The 15,311-nt window shown below is 40.2% G+C and overlaps 1 protein-coding gene across 7 annotated transcripts; it reads left to right on the forward strand.

The window, feature by feature from the left end:
- Positions 1-4,213: 4,213 nt before the first annotated feature.
- HNRNPH1 (heterogeneous nuclear ribonucleoprotein H1) lies at positions 4,214-13,539 on the forward strand. Of its 7 annotated transcripts, none has more exons than XM_081282321.1 (13): positions 4,217-4,797; positions 6,343-6,498; positions 6,703-6,846; positions 8,362-8,500; positions 9,442-9,620; positions 9,708-9,779; positions 9,835-9,968; positions 10,114-10,249; positions 10,592-10,651; positions 10,744-10,803; positions 11,573-11,665; positions 12,127-12,176; positions 12,769-12,923. In XM_081282321.1, the coding sequence occupies exons 1-12, from the start codon at positions 4,701-4,703 to the stop codon at positions 12,174-12,176; spliced, it is 1,320 nt and encodes a 439-aa protein (XP_081138447.1). In that variant the 5' UTR covers positions 4,217-4,700; the 3' UTR covers positions 12,769-12,923. The 7 variants fall into 7 exon arrangements, with proteins under 7 accessions (XP_081138444.1, XP_081138445.1, XP_081138443.1 ...); XM_081282320.1 differs by having other exon boundaries at positions 4,219-4,797; positions 10,744-10,833; XM_081282318.1 differs by lacking the exon at positions 12,127-12,176 and having other exon boundaries at positions 4,214-4,797; positions 12,769-13,539.
- The last annotated feature ends 1,772 nt before the right edge of the window (positions 13,540-15,311 follow it).

Genomic DNA, 15,311 nt, shown 5'->3' on the forward strand with positions numbered 1-15,311 from the left:
TGGTAAAGCACTCTTGGGTTCAATCCCCAGTACAAAAAAAAAAAAAAAAAAGCAACGTAAAATAATAACAGCAATTAAAAGTTAAACAGACTAAGAAAAGGCTGGGGTTGTGGCTCAGTGGTAGAGCACTTGCCTGGCATGTGTGACGCACTGGGTTTGATTCTCAGCACCACATACAAATAAATAAATAAAATAAAGGGCTGTTGACAGCTAAAATATATGTATATATTAAAAAAAAAAAAAACAGGGCTGGGGTTGTGGCTCAGCAGTAGAGTACTCACCTAGCATGTGTGAGGCCCTGAGTTCGATCCTCAACATCACATAAAAAAATAAAGATATTAAAAAAAATAAAATGACTTCTGAACTAAGCATTCAGTTAAAAAAAACAGACAGAAAAACTGGGGCATTAATAATCCTAATAAACAGCTCTTTGTAGCATGCGAAGCAATATCAAAAGATTGCTAAGAAGTCAAACTTTATATGAGAAACCGTTTTTTAAAATGTCTATTTATATAAGAGAAAATTGGCTGTATCTATGACATTTATGTATGATTACTCACTAGTAATCAAACATATGCAAATAGGTTTTTCTTTGTATTAAATTAGCAAAGATTAGAGGAAAATTTTCAGTGTCTGCTAAAAGGGGGTTGCAGAACTCTCACATATCACAGAAAAGATTGTAAAGTGCTATAACTTTTTATTAGTAGTAAAAAATACTCAGAGTCTTCCATTGAATAATTTCACTTTTAGAAGTCTATTCTATGGAAATGATCTTATCTTTCTATGATGATTATACATTTACTCTTTTTAAAAATATTTAGTTGTTGATGGACCTTAATTTTATTTACTTATATGTGGTGCTGAGAATCGAACCCAGTGCCTCACACATGCTAGGCAAGCGCTCTACCGCTGAGCTACAACCCCGGCCCACCATTATTCTTTTTTTTTTTTAATTTATTTATTTTTTAGTTGTAGATGAGCACAATACCTTTATTTTATTTTTATGTGGTGCTGAGGATCGAACCTAGTGGTCCACACATACAAGGTGAGTGCTCTACCACTGAGCTACAGTCTCAGCCCCACATTTACTGTTTTATAAAGAATATTTTTAGTTGTAGATGGACATAATACCTTTATATTATATATTTTAATGTGGTTCTGAGGATTGAACCCAGGACCTCATATGTGCAAGGCAAGTGTGCTACCACTAGAGCCACAAAACTTGCCCCATTTAATCTTATTATGGAATAAAATTCCAGAAAACTTTAGAAAAAATTTTAGGAAAAATAAACATCTTAGGACTATGGCTATGTTGTTAAAAGGGAAAAAGATTGTTTTCTCCTTTAGAGAGAGTGTCTTCCCTTTATTGCGCATGCTGGTCTGGAACTCCTGGGCTCAAGCAATCTTCCTTTCTCAGCCTCTGCAGCATTTGGTACACCATGCCAAGTGAAAATGATTTTTTTTCCTTTTTGGTATTGGGGATTGAACCCACTGGGGTACTTTACCAGTGAGCTACATCCACAGCTCTTTTTTTTTTTTAAGAGAGAGAGAGAGAGAGAGAGAGAGAGAGAGAGAGAGAGAGAGAGAGAGAGAGAGAGAGAATTCTTTAATATTTACTTTTTCAGTTTTTGGCGGACACAACATCTTTGTATGTGGCGCGCTGAGGATGGAACCCGGCCGCACGCATGCCAGGCGAGCGCGCTACCGCTTCAGCCACATCCCCAGTCCCCACAGCTCTTTTAAAAAATTTTTTGAGGCAGGATATCACTAAATTGCTGGGGCTGGTCTTGTCTCAGATTTGTGATCCTCCTACTTCACCCTCCTGTCACTGGGATTTCAAACATGCACCACGCACATGGCATGATGGCATTTTTTAAAAAAAAAAATGCACTACCAAGGGGATTAGGGTTTTCCCCTCATCTAATCAGAAAACAGTTTTCTTAGGTAATCTGATAAAACCAGAGCACTCAAATGCTGTAACCTACTAAGAAGTGTAGGCGCTGGGTGTGGTGGTGCACACCTGTAATACCAGCAGCTGGGAAGGCTGAGGCAGGGGGATTGCAAGTTCAAAGCCAGCCTCTCAAACTTAGCGAGACCTTAAGTAACTCTTTGACATCTTGTCTCTAAATAAAATACAAAAAAAGGGCTGGGGGGATGTGGCTCAGTGGTTGAGTGCCCCTGGATTCACTCCTATCTATCTATCTTCTATAAATAAATGAGGAGGAGGAGGAAGGTGTATGTGAAATTCTGGAAGGAGAAAAAATGTTCTTTCTTTGAATGTCCAGGGATATACCTCCTGGCTGGAAGACCTGGGAGTCTGGCATCTTGATGACCTCAGCAAAAATGTCTTCTGCTTCTAGTGCTTTTTGCAGTTTAGTGTATGCACCTTCATTCCTCCTGCCTGTTCCATTTATCTCTCTCACACCCAGTAACTTTGTGTTACAAACAGTTCTATGGTTCCCCTGCTGAAGTCCTGGGATAGCTTCTTGTGCATATGGATTCTTGTTAAAGACTTATATAGGGCTCTGCCTCTATCTCTGGACTCCTATTTTTTTTTTTTTTTTTTTTTTTGGTCAAGGAGATTGAACTCAGGGGCACTTAACCACTAAGCTACATTCCCCAGCCCTATTTTATATTTAATTTAGAGACAGGTCTCACTGAGTTGCTCAGCCTCGCCTTTGCTGAGGTTTGCTTTGATCCTCCTGTCTCAGCCTCCCGAGAGGCTGGGATTACAGGCGTGTGCCACCGCGCACAGTCTTTTTGATCTTTGTTTTTGATACTGCAGATTGAACCCAGGGGCACTTTACCACTGAGCTACATCCGCAGCCCAAATTGCAGAGGTTGACATCGAACTTTCGGTCCTCTACCTTGAACTGGTGATCCTCCTGTCGTGGCCACCATGCCCTGCAATCCTATCTGTCCTTTGATGAGTTCTTTTGTCTTACTAAAACAGTTATGGACTTGGCCTTCACACCTTTACATTCTGGAGGGAAACACTTTTTGCATCCCTCTTCCCAGGGTGACCCTCAGAGAGGCTCACTAACTGTGGTATTCTGCAGCACTGTCCAACACTGACTTATTGTTAGTTTGTTGCTTGCGTCTACCAGGGCTGGGGGGCGGCAGAGACTCTGGGGAGGCTTGGGAAGGTAGGGGCATCATATTAGTTTTCGGTGGTGCTGATGGAAATCACAAACTCTTCTGATCTCGCGCCACATGGGCACAGCGGGTGACCCTGAGGCCCCTTCGAATCGTGAACTGTGTCTCTACCTTGGAAATGGAATCAGTCTTGGAAAGAGTAAATGGTAACTGTCTCCCCAGCAGCGTCTAGACACACCTGCAAGCTCATCCTGGGTTCACGAGGCGAGGCAGGATGTGGCACCGAGGCAGGTCGTGGCACTGGGTGATCCCATCTCGTGAGAGGGCCCGTGGCTTTCAGGCCCCACCAACCCTGGGGCAGAGTGGGGGTGGGGGGGTCGCCCCGTGTGAATTCGTTAAGCAAAAGCCGGGTATTGGCTTTGGCATGGGCACAAGGATGCTGTGGAGGCTGCGGCCTTAGGCCCTATGGCTGCAGGTAAGGGGAAGTAGTACACACGCTTTGGACTTGCCACAAGTCGGGGGTGGCTTTGGGGACAAGAAGTCTGCAGCAGGGTAGCTAAGGCTGGCTCTAGAGAAGAAAAGGGGACAGGTAGCGTGGGGAAAAGGAAGTCCGCGCCTGTTTCAGGTTGGCCAGGAGCGCGGATAAAACCATGGGGAATAGGAGGACAGCTATCTCGCGACAACCCTGAGCTTGGAACTACCATACAGTCCCCATAGGGAACTGATTGCCGCCATTCCCCACCCCCACTCTGGCGGGTAAGACTAGAGAACGGTTCGAAGAAAAACGCATGCGCAGGAAACTAAGTTATAAACCGCTGAGGCTCCAAGTTCAATATCTGTGGGAAGACGCAGGCGCATAAAAAGCCCGGCACCTTTACGAAGCCGGAGGCTGAGCCAAAAACGCATGCGCAAAATCGTCTTACTGCCGAAGGTGGGCCCACTGTATATATTACGCATGCGCCTAGTTGCTGTGTGATGCAAGGGGCGGTGCAGGGAGCTGGTTGCGCGTGCGCAGAACTTGTTCAAAGGGCCTTATTTAGGTTGCGCAGGCGCCCGCTGGCCATTTCGTCTTAGCCACACCGAAGTCGTGTGTGTAGGTGAGTCTCCGCGGATCCTTGTTTGCCGCCCAGCGACACCCAAGTATGCTCTTTTTGCGGGGATTGCTTGACTCCTAAGGCTCTGGTAGAGCCTGGGGGCCTTTGTCAAACTGCGAATTGCCGCCAAGTGCTGCGGAAATTTCGCTGAGCCTTGGCAGCGCCGCCGAGGCCTGCAGGCCGCGACGACTCTATTGTGTGAGATGTCGGAGGAGGCGGAGCGGAAGAGGCCGCCGCCATTTCCTTGCCTCCACGCTGGCTCTAGGCCGGGGTCCCTTCGGCTTGGAGTTTGGGCACTTTGTGCCCCAAACGGCTTCGGGGTTAGGATCCTTGGCCAATGGTGTGGGGTATTGGAGTGGGTTAAGGTATCTGCACGGGTGAAGCTCCTGTCGCCTCTCTGGTTCCCGTGCGGCGCTCCGACGGTGGAGGGTCATTTAGTTAACATTCTTAGGTTTTATCCTCATAACCCGCCTTACAGTCTATTTCGACGCCAGGATCCTCAAAGAGACGATGATGTTGGGCACCGAAGGCGGAGAAGGATTCGTGGTTAAGGTCCGGGGCTTGCCCTGGTCTTGCTCGGCCGATGAAGTGCAACGTTTTTTTTCCGGTGAGTTTGAAACAGGAGGCGGGAGTTGTCACCCCACTGTCGGGCGGGCTGGCGAGCGGGCCGGTCTGCGGCTGGGGCTGGGGCTGGGGCTGGGGCTGGGGCTGGGGCTGGGGCTGGGGCTGGGCTGGGGCTGGGGCTGGGGCGGGGCGGGGCGGGGTGGGGCGGGGTGGGGCGGGGCGAGTGGGCCTTGCGGGTGGCGCCCCCTGGCGGGGCGCGGGCGGTAGCGGTTCCCTCTGCTCCTTGCGCCCAGCGGGCCGCTGTTACGCAATGGAAATTGTGAAAGCTCCACCCGGTCTCTTCGCCCCCCCTCCCCCGGATGGGGGTGCTGCCCACTGGAGTTTTTCTTTCTTTTTTTTCCGATCTTAAAACAACTCATCTCTTGTGGATGTCCTTTCTAAAATGTCGATTTGGATAAGTGGGATTTTCCCCCTCAATCTTGAAAATAGACTAGTAATAGCTGGGCAAATTATAGTAATTTAAAGTATAACTGTTTCCTGATTTTGGTGGTGTTTGGAAAGGGGTATTTTTGTTGGGAAAAGTTAAAATGGTCACTTTCTAATTTTAGTTTTCCTAATTGAGATTTGGTAAATGAAGAGTTCCTGCTCGTCTACTACTTAAAAATTTTTTTTTGTAGTTGTAGATGGACAGCATGCCTTTAATTTTTTATGTGTTGCTAAGGATCCCAGTCCAGTGCATCACACATGCTAGGCAAGCGCTCTGCCACTGAGCTACACCCCAGTCCACGTCTGCTTCTTTATTTAACTCACTTTACAGTTGAGGATTGTGAAGCCCAGGGATGTTTTCTTAGTTGTGTAGTTTTTTTTTTTTTTTAAACAACTGTATGTAGCTTTTCTGAATAATTTCTCCTGGAATCTTCTTGTTGCTGGTATTAGTAAGAGTAGACTTGAGTTATATTTGGAAGAAGTTTTCAAGTTTTGGAAAAGATACTTGTAGTATTGACTTACTATCTGAATTTAGCTACGGTAACAGAAAACGACCTGTAAAACAAGAATCAAGTATACTGGAAGCCACTTTTGCAGGGGGCAAGACTGGGTTTGGTTTCAGCTGTGCAACTTGGAGCATTTTAGCTTGGTAACATGATCCCCTTTCAGGTGAGTATTGGGCTTGCATTGGATTTGATTGAGAAACTGTAAACTGTCAGCTGTAAAACTGTCAAATTGGTTGGACCAAAACTCAATCTAATGTGTTCAGAAAATGCTGTAAAGTCCCAAGGTCCAGATGTGATCTTGTTAGAAGTTCTAAGACTAATGAGACTTGAGTACCAAGCGTTAGAGATGAGTTTGATTGCGAACCTGCTTTGAATATTGGGTTTTCTTGAATTAAGATGTATTTAGGGAATGAGTTTCATGGATGATGAGATGATGAATGCTTAAATACTGAGGAGAGACATGCTGGGAGTTGGTAATATCTTCATTTAGGCTTCACAAGTATAACTTACTTTTTAGTGGTGACATAAATTCCATCTGTATCACCCACAGGTAGTTTAGGTTGTAAATTCTGTATTAACGGTTGTTTTCTTTCCAGACTGCAAAATTCAAAATGGGGCTCAAGGTATTCGTTTCATCTACACCAGAGAAGGCAGACCGAGTGGCGAGGCTTTTGTTGAACTTGAATCAGAAGATGAAGTCAAATTGGCCCTGAAAAAAGACAGAGAAACTATGGGACACAGATATGTTGAAGGTTTGATTTATGTTGCCCTAGTAACAGTAAAATGTTAAACACATAGAGTTCTTACCCTGTTCTGAATTTTAGGTATTTGACCGCATGGAAATGGTCATCTAAGGGAGTTTATGGCAACTCTTCTTAGTTTATCTAAAGACCCAGGAAATCTGAACTTTGTTCTATCATTTTCCAAAATTGACTAATTCTAAGCACCTCTTTCAGTATTCAAGTCAAACAACGTTGAAATGGATTGGGTGTTGAAGCATACTGGTCCAAATAGTCCTGACACGGCCAATGATGGCTTTGTACGGCTTAGAGGACTCCCCTTTGGATGTAGCAAGGAAGAAATTGTTCAGTTCTTCTCAGGTATGTAGTCCTGTTGCTGAGCAGTGAGTTTGGCTAGCTTCTCGCAACATGAATAATAGATATGATTAATTAAAATTGATTAGATTAGGTACTTAAATAGGTTGTGAGTATATGCTGATGAATTAATGTTTTCTTCCTAGAGACCTTCAAATAACTTAAGCCCATCTTAAAGGTGGAAATTAGAAGTACCAAAATGTTAACTTTGCTTATATTTAGTATTGTAGTTCAGAGTAGATCTTTGAGGATTGTCCTCAACAGCTTAACCACCTCCCTTACATTGCTGTTTAGCAAAGTACTTCAAGTTAAAGGTAAGATTCCTTAACGTTAGAATGAGTGAGGTTGTTGTAATTTATGAGTTAAGTGTCTTTGTTTCAAGACACTTATTTGGTACATGAGACCAGAAATAATTCTAATGGTCTGATTCTCTATAAAAAAATTATTATGGAAACATCTTGGTTTAGCCTGTTATAAACTGTTACTGAAAAGTCAAATGTAGTTGAGTACAGGTTGAATGCTTATAGTTTCATTACCTGAAAAACAGTACAGAAAGCTTTGAAATTGTTTTGGGCCTAAAGTATTTGAATGTTTTTATGCTGAAGAGCTGATAAGATTGCATGTTTAGCAGAATGTTAATTCATAATGTTTTAAATACTATTAATATTCTTGATATAATAAAATTGGATTTAAGAGCAAGAAATCCTTTCATGGTTTAGTGTAGGATGTGTTAAAATTTTGACTCAGATATGTATCAAGTCCTAATGTCAGAATTTCTGAAATCAAGTCTGTTTTGTTTTATCTAAATTGGTGAGAATTGAATGTATCTGTCAACGTTAAAAATGAACATAATTTCATATCTTCTAGGAAAGTGCTTTAAGCCCTTTTTGTAAGCTTGGGAATGTATCCACGGAAAGGATTTTTCATAGACGGAATTTCCAGAAGTGAATCATACTACTGTTAGAGCATAAGAGTGCATGATTGTGCTGTGTAGATAGTTGTTTGTTGAAAGTTTAGATTGTATGTTTGTCAATTATGTGATTTAAGTAATGTTTCAATTTTTATGAAATGTTTAAATGTGTACTTGTAAAAAAAATTTTTTTGAAGTTCCAATAATTTAAAGCATTGAAATATAAAATGAGGTAAAAGGTGTGTCTTGAATTTAGTAAAACTGTTATTTTAATGCTTGAAAATTATATTAAATTCTTGTATACTTTTCAACATTGCATAGATAAGAGTGTTTTTAATTGTTGAATTCTTAATGCACCTTGTGTGGAGCAGCAGTTTTTTTTTTTTTTATACATTCATACTGTACCATGGGGTGTGTTAAGAATTGAGTTATACTTTGTAATAGTGGAACTTCATATTATTGCAATGCATATTTAAAAGAATACTTGTTGAAAACATACCATTCACCTAAAGTTAAAATTCTGGTTTATTTAAAGCTATAAGAAGAATCATTTCTGGGCTTGTGATGTTAATATTGCCCCCCTACTGGGGTTATTTGTCCTTGGGTTGAAGGGTTGGAAATCGTGCCAAATGGGATAACATTGCCGGTGGACTTCCAGGGGAGGAGTACGGGGGAGGCCTTCGTGCAGTTTGCTTCACAGGAAATAGCTGAAAAGGCTCTAAAGAAACACAAGGAAAGAATAGGGCACAGGTGGGGATGGATGGTTGGTTGGATATGTCACTTTTCTTATGGTAAACAATTAAATCCATATTCTCTCTGCTTAACAGGAGGAAATAATCTATTTCCTATTCCCAGTTAATTGATATTTTGCCATGTTCAGACTTTTGCTAGTCAGCGTCCTATATTGCTTTTAAATAAATTTGAGGTTTTAAAATTGGCCCTAGTTAATTTGGTCTGCTATGTGATTTTTGTGAGACTCGTATTAACCCCAGTCAATGGAGTTGAGAGACTATGGCTTTAAAAATTAATGCAAACCTGGCTTTAGCTGTAATAACACCCACCTAGTAAATTAATATTACCATAAGAAAATGTGATACTTTCTGATCTTGTTTTTAAAGTTGAAATGCAACAAACTTTTTCTTGCTGTATAAATATTCTGCATATGTATTAATAAGCATAGCTTTCAAGAAATTGTCACAAAAGGTTTTATTCTCTCTGCTTGTGACTATTTTTCATTGAAGCATGCGCTTACCTATGCTGATTCCTACTAAAAGCATAGGCTGGGGTATATATTGGCGAGAGGAAATGTGTAGTGTGGGCTAGATTGTTGGTGGAGGCTGGCCTTTTAGCCCACTTGCTATACATACTGCCAATGGATTTGAGTTGAAATGTGTTGAAAGTTGAGTGGAATTATTTCCCTCCTAAATCATTTATTTATAGTACTCCTCTCTACCCCTAAGGTTGGGCTCTGCCTCAGAGGAGTTTTTTCCCTGTAAATTTTACATTTAAAGTAATATTATTGAGTGAATTTCTGGTCATTGCCTATGCAAATATAAGAAATCTGGCTTTAAATATTAGTCAGTTTCATGGCTATGACTAGATTGTTTTCTTGTATAGCTAAACACCTGTATGAAATGAACTAATGTTTTTTCTCCCCTCCCCATTCCCCTCCCTCTTGAACACTGCTTTAGGTATATCGAAATATTTAAGAGCAGTCGAGCTGAAGTTAGAACTCATTATGATCCGCCAAGAAAGCTTATGGCCATGCAGCGGCCAGGTCCCTATGACAGACCTGGGGCTGGCAGAGGGTATAACAGCATTGGCAGAGGAGCTGGCTTTGAGAGGATGAGGCGTGGTGCTTATGGTGGAGGTATGTGGTGATGTGCAAGGTGGGACCAGTTTGTTCCTTGTTTGTCTAGGTATTTTTATTTGATTAATTGTACTTTTTGTCTTTCAGGCTATGGAGGCTATGATGATTATAATGGCTATAATGATGGCTATGGATTTGGGTCAGATAGATTTGGAAGAGGTAAGGTAAGAATTGAATTTCTCAGCTGAGGAGTATTACACTCTTGTCCATCTAGACCTCAATTACTGTTTTTCAGGAATGTCTGATCACAGATACGGGGATGGTGGTTCTACCTTCCAGAGCACAACAGGGCATTGTGTACACATGCGGGGATTACCTTACAGAGCTACTGAGAATGACATTTATAATGTAAGTACAAGATGAATTCACAAGTCAGATATTTAGTATGACAGTAAAAACTCGGACCTTATTCTACTCGATGAAAATTGGGTTTACAAGTTAGTTTTTCGTAATAGTAGCAAATTGACTTGATTTCTTTGAAATGTCGTTTTAGTTTTTTTCACCACTCAATCCTGTGAGAGTACACATTGAGATTGGTCCTGATGGCAGAGTAACTGGTGAAGCAGATGTTGAGTTTGCTACTCATGAAGATGCCGTGGCAGCTATGTCAAAAGACAAAGCAAATATGCGTAAGTCTGAATTAATCACTTGGGGACACTTAGGTGGTTGTGAACATTTTAAGATAGAGAAATAGAATAGTGGGTTTGGATATGTTGGAAATTTGTGGGTTTTAAAATTAGTTATGACTGAAGGAGATTTGTTATGAACATATCTTGAAGTTTGTTTTTAATTGACAATTTAGATGAATGTTTAAAGACAAGTTTCTACAAACATCAGAGAAGCAGCTAGACTTTTTTTTTTTTTTACCAAAAGTGTTTGAAGTTCACAGATCTACTTGTTAAAGAACTTAGTGTTTATCTTGTTTTCTTTCACCAACAAACATTTTCAAACTTTCTTTTCTCTCATTTCAGAACACAGATATGTAGAACTCTTCTTGAATTCTACAGCAGGAGCAAGCGGTGGTGCTTACGGTAGCCAAATGCTAGGAGGCATGGGTTTGTGTAAATATCACTTTAGTGTCCTTTTTTTAAGCTAACCTTGTATACCTTTTCTCTCATTTCAGAACACAGATATGTAGAACTCTTCTTGAATTCTACAGCAGGAGCAAGCGGTGGTGCTTATGGTAGCCAAATGATGGGAGGCATGGGCTTGTGTAAATATCGTTAGTTTTTTTAAAAACCAAAATATCTGTATAAGTCGATTATTGTAAGTTAAGTTAATCTATAATAAGTATAGCATAATTAATAAGTGTAGCATAATATTTAAGTTTAGTATAATTAAGTTAGCATAACAATTTAAGTTAGGCAAAGAAAGCAGTTTATTACTTTAAATGAATTTTGTAATTACTGTATTAATTACTATGTAAATTTTGAGTTGAATCAACTGCTCAGGATAGATAATTCAAATTAGATTTAAGTACTTTGGGGGGGAAATGTAGAATGCAGCTAAATTATTAGAGTATGAAGCTTACATCTAAAATAAAATAGTAAAAACAGGATTAAAATAATTAATTTGGGGGCATAATTAGCTGGGGATAATTAGGTGTTCAGTGATACCTGTGTATTGACATACTTAAATGTAACAAACTAAGGGGGAAACCCCACTAAATCCAGTCAAGCAGTTTCATGAGATGTTCACAAAATGCCTCTGCTTAAGGAATCGTGGATTTAGTCCTGCTGATGTGTATGCTGCTGTTAACCATATGGTTCATAAATATTTGACTAGCTCAATGACGAATAGAAGAGTTAATCTGGTAAATAGACAATAGACAGAAGGAGACAGGGTTAGTAATATAAGATGAAGACTGGAAAATCATAGATATAGAATTACAAGCTCGGTACCACCAGGTACCACATTACATAAGGAACAAAGCTCTAATGTTCTCTTAACAGCAAACCAGTCCAGTTATGGTGGCCCAGCTAGCCAGCAGCTGAGTGGTGGTTATGGAGGAGGCTATGGAGGCCAGAGCAGCATGAGTGGATATGGTAAGCATGTTTTTTTATATACGTAAAATAAAGTTTTAGGTAGCTTTCTTTAGTTGGGAAATTATGCAGGTTTTTTTTTTTTTTTTGGTGAGATTGGGTTATTAAATGTATGCTTTTGATCCTAATTGTTCTTAATAGCTTAATTTTCAGAAACAATCATTGGGCGGGGGAAATGTTCTATGAATTTAATAAAAATTAGTGATTGCAACTTTGAAATACTGTCGAGCCAGAAACCATGCCTTCATTTATTAAAACATTAGAATAGTACACTTTTTCTGTCTTTTGGTTAAATCAATTTTTGATGGAGGGAGATTTTTAAATAGTAGAATGGTGGTTGGGTTTAGGACCGTTAGTTACTAGTCAGTTAACATAGAGATGGTTTTATTATTATTTTTTTTTCAATTGGTCTAAAGAATGGTGATTTTGGTATTATAGTCTTACCCTACAAAATCCTTTTGCAGACCAAGTTTTACAGGAAAACTCCAGTGATTTTCAATCAAACATTGCATAGGTAAATATTTTCTCAAAAAATATAATTTAAATTCCCATAGCAAATACTGATATGTTGTAATAACACTATTTCTATAGCAGTCAATGGCTCTGACTTAACTCCATGGAGGCTGCCATTTTGGGCACAGTGAGTTGCCTTTAGTCCAACTTTGTCCTCTCACTTCCTGCCCACTATGAATAGGAAAAGCAAGAGACATCCCCTGTGCTCCCTATTCATACATGCCATTCGAAGAACACAATGTGATTGTTATGGTAAATTTTTTTTTTTAATGCCTTGCTTAGCTTTAAAAACATGAAGTAATTTTGCAATTTTTGAAAAACACTAGTTTTCCTTTAAACTTAATTTTCCACGTTGATCCTGAAGAATCCATTTAAATGGTAGCACAAGAGTCTGGCAAGTTGGTACTGCAGAGAAAAGGGGTTAATTGAGACTTGTTTGGAGTCGGGATTCCCCTTTCCCAAACATGCTTCTCGCCACTTGGACAGCAGCCATTTGTACTCGTATACATTTTAAATTTTTTCTTGGAATGCATTATTTTATTTGACTGAGTGTCTGACACTACTTCTAACTTGTCAAATTGATCTCTTTGCAGGTAGCCAAGGAGCAATGAACAGCAGCTACTACAATAGTGGAAGCCGTGCATCTTTGGGCGTGAACGGAATGGGAGGGATGTCTAGCATGTCCAGTATGAGTGGTGGATGGGGAATGTAATTGATCCTGATCACTGACTCTTGGTCAACTTTTTTTTTAAAGAAAAAACAAAACTTCAGTTTAACAGTTTTTGCGATGCAAGCTTGTGACTTATGCTTACTCTATATGTGGGAATCAGGATTATTTGAAAGATTTAAGGTTCAGTATTTTTGAACACAGCAGTCATCCAGGATGTTAACAGCAAAGTTGAGTAAACTATAACTGTTAAACAATTTTCAGCTTTTCTCAAGTTAGTTATATTGTAGGATGTACTTAAGCAGTAAGTGTATTTAGGTTAAAGCAGTTGAATTATGTTAAATGTTGCTCTTATACCATATTACATTGAACACTGTTTGGATGCATGTTGAAAGACATGCTTTTTGTAAAACTCAATATAGGAGCTGTGTCTACAATTAAAAGTGAAACATTTTGGCATGTTTGTTAATTCTAGTTTCATTTAATAACCAGTAAGGCACGTAAGTTTTAAGCATTTTTTTTTTTTTAAGTTAATGGGGAAAATTTGAGACGCAATACCAATACTTTAGGATTTCGGTCTTGGTGTTTGTATGAAATTCTGAGGCCTTGATTTAAATCTTCATTGTATTGTGATTTCCTTTTAGGTGTATTGCGCTAAGTGAAACTTGTCAAATAAATCTTCCTTTTAAAAACTGCACTTTGTCTTGTCTGTGCTTCAGTGTCATGTGGACTGTTTCTTGGTGCTCTATTCCTGCCTGGGGCGTAGGTCCTCGTATCTGACTGGCAGAGAGGCTCGGCAGTTGAGGCTGTTGTTAGATGTCTTCAGACTTCAGTTCCCTTCAGTGCAACTGCAGGTAAACTTGGCTTTGGGGTCCTTGGAAGAGCTGTATGGTTGGCCTGGCTGCACAGGACCTGATCTGAGCTGCTTATAACTTGTAAGCACTTGCATAAAACAAAGGGGAGCTCACTGCATGGCCTGCATGTCTGGGAGGCCTTCAGGCATGGCTACAAAAAATTCCAGAAGCAAGGGGGTGGCTGGAAGCTGCCCTCCCCACTCTGATTGCATTTTTTTAATTTTGTATATAGGTTGTCTTTTAAAAGGTCATAAGATGGTTTTTGTTCTGGTGAACCCTGGGGCCTCACCCATACAAGGCAAGCACTCTGCCACTGAGCTGCATACCCAGCTCACAGACGTTTTTTTAGTTGTATATGGACACAATACCTTCATTCTTATGTGGTGTTGAGGATTGAACCCAGTGCTTCACACAAGCTAGGCAAGTACGGTACCTAATACTGAGCTATAACTGCAGATCCTTCACTGTCTGAAATTGCAGTTTTCAGCTTTACATTTTTGCTTAATTCTTAAGTCCATTTGGGAGCAAAACTCCCATTGCCTTGCAAAACAATTAAAATATCATAAAGTGCATCTTGGTGTGCACGTAATTAGCTTTAATTTCATACACTGAAATGCATGTTTTGGTTGCTCAAGTTCAAATGATTTTTTAAAAAAATATTTTATTTTTCAGTTGCAGTTGGACACAACACCTAGACATAAGTTAAGGCAGTTCTTGGAGATACAGACCAAGGAAGCTCTTTGGTAGATGTATAAGTTCCTTGTGGGAAACATTACTTATTTAAATGGTATTAACATTAGAGAATTTAGGTTGCAGTGATGTGGTGGGTGGGCTTATGGCCTTTAAAGCTGTTAAATTATTACCATGCCCATCCTGAAGGTTTTTAAACTTGTTACTGTACAGTGAATAGACTTGAAAAAATGTTTTGTTCATTTCTTGTTTTCCTTGGCAGCATTGCACATAGAAGACTTACGTGGAGGGTTCTGCAGGTGTCACTTGGTTGCATGCCCTGCTGGGAGGAGGATGCAGTTCCACACTAGTGGATGGAAATGCCTACAATATATCATGTAGTTTTTATCTTAAACAGGCCTAGAGATAATTTTCAGGCCAGGCAGTGTTAGGAGTTGACACTATAATGTCATAATTTGCTAAACTTGATGCTGCCCTTGTGATCTTGGTAAGTTAAATCTACAACCAAGAACTTTGAGCCTTGAATTCCTTCTCTGGATCCTTTGGGTAACAGTGCTTGGAATAAGAAACATCTTTATTGAGACACTTGGTCTGGGTAGAGCATGGTGGCACATAGCCTGTAATCCCACCGATTTAGTTGAGGATTGCAAGTTTAGGCCAGTCTGGCCTAGGCACTGGGATTTTAAAAATGAGGTTAAGAACCATTATGGCTCTTGAGTCCTGTGCTTCATGAATCAGTCCCTCATCTGGAACCTTGCAATGACTACAGAATCTTTTTTTTCCTTCAGTATTGGGATTTGAAATGAATACTAGGCAATAGCTATATCACTCTTCTATACCCCCAGTCTTAAGAATCCGCATTTTAAACCAGACATGAGTGCATCCCACCCCTGACCCCTGCCCCGTCCCTCATCACCTGCATGTT

Source organism: Spermophilus citellus (genome assembly GCF_964194105.1).
Source record: "Spermophilus citellus genome assembly, chromosome: 1".
In the NCBI taxonomy this organism is placed as follows: Eukaryota; Metazoa; Chordata; class Mammalia; order Rodentia; family Sciuridae; genus Spermophilus; species Spermophilus citellus.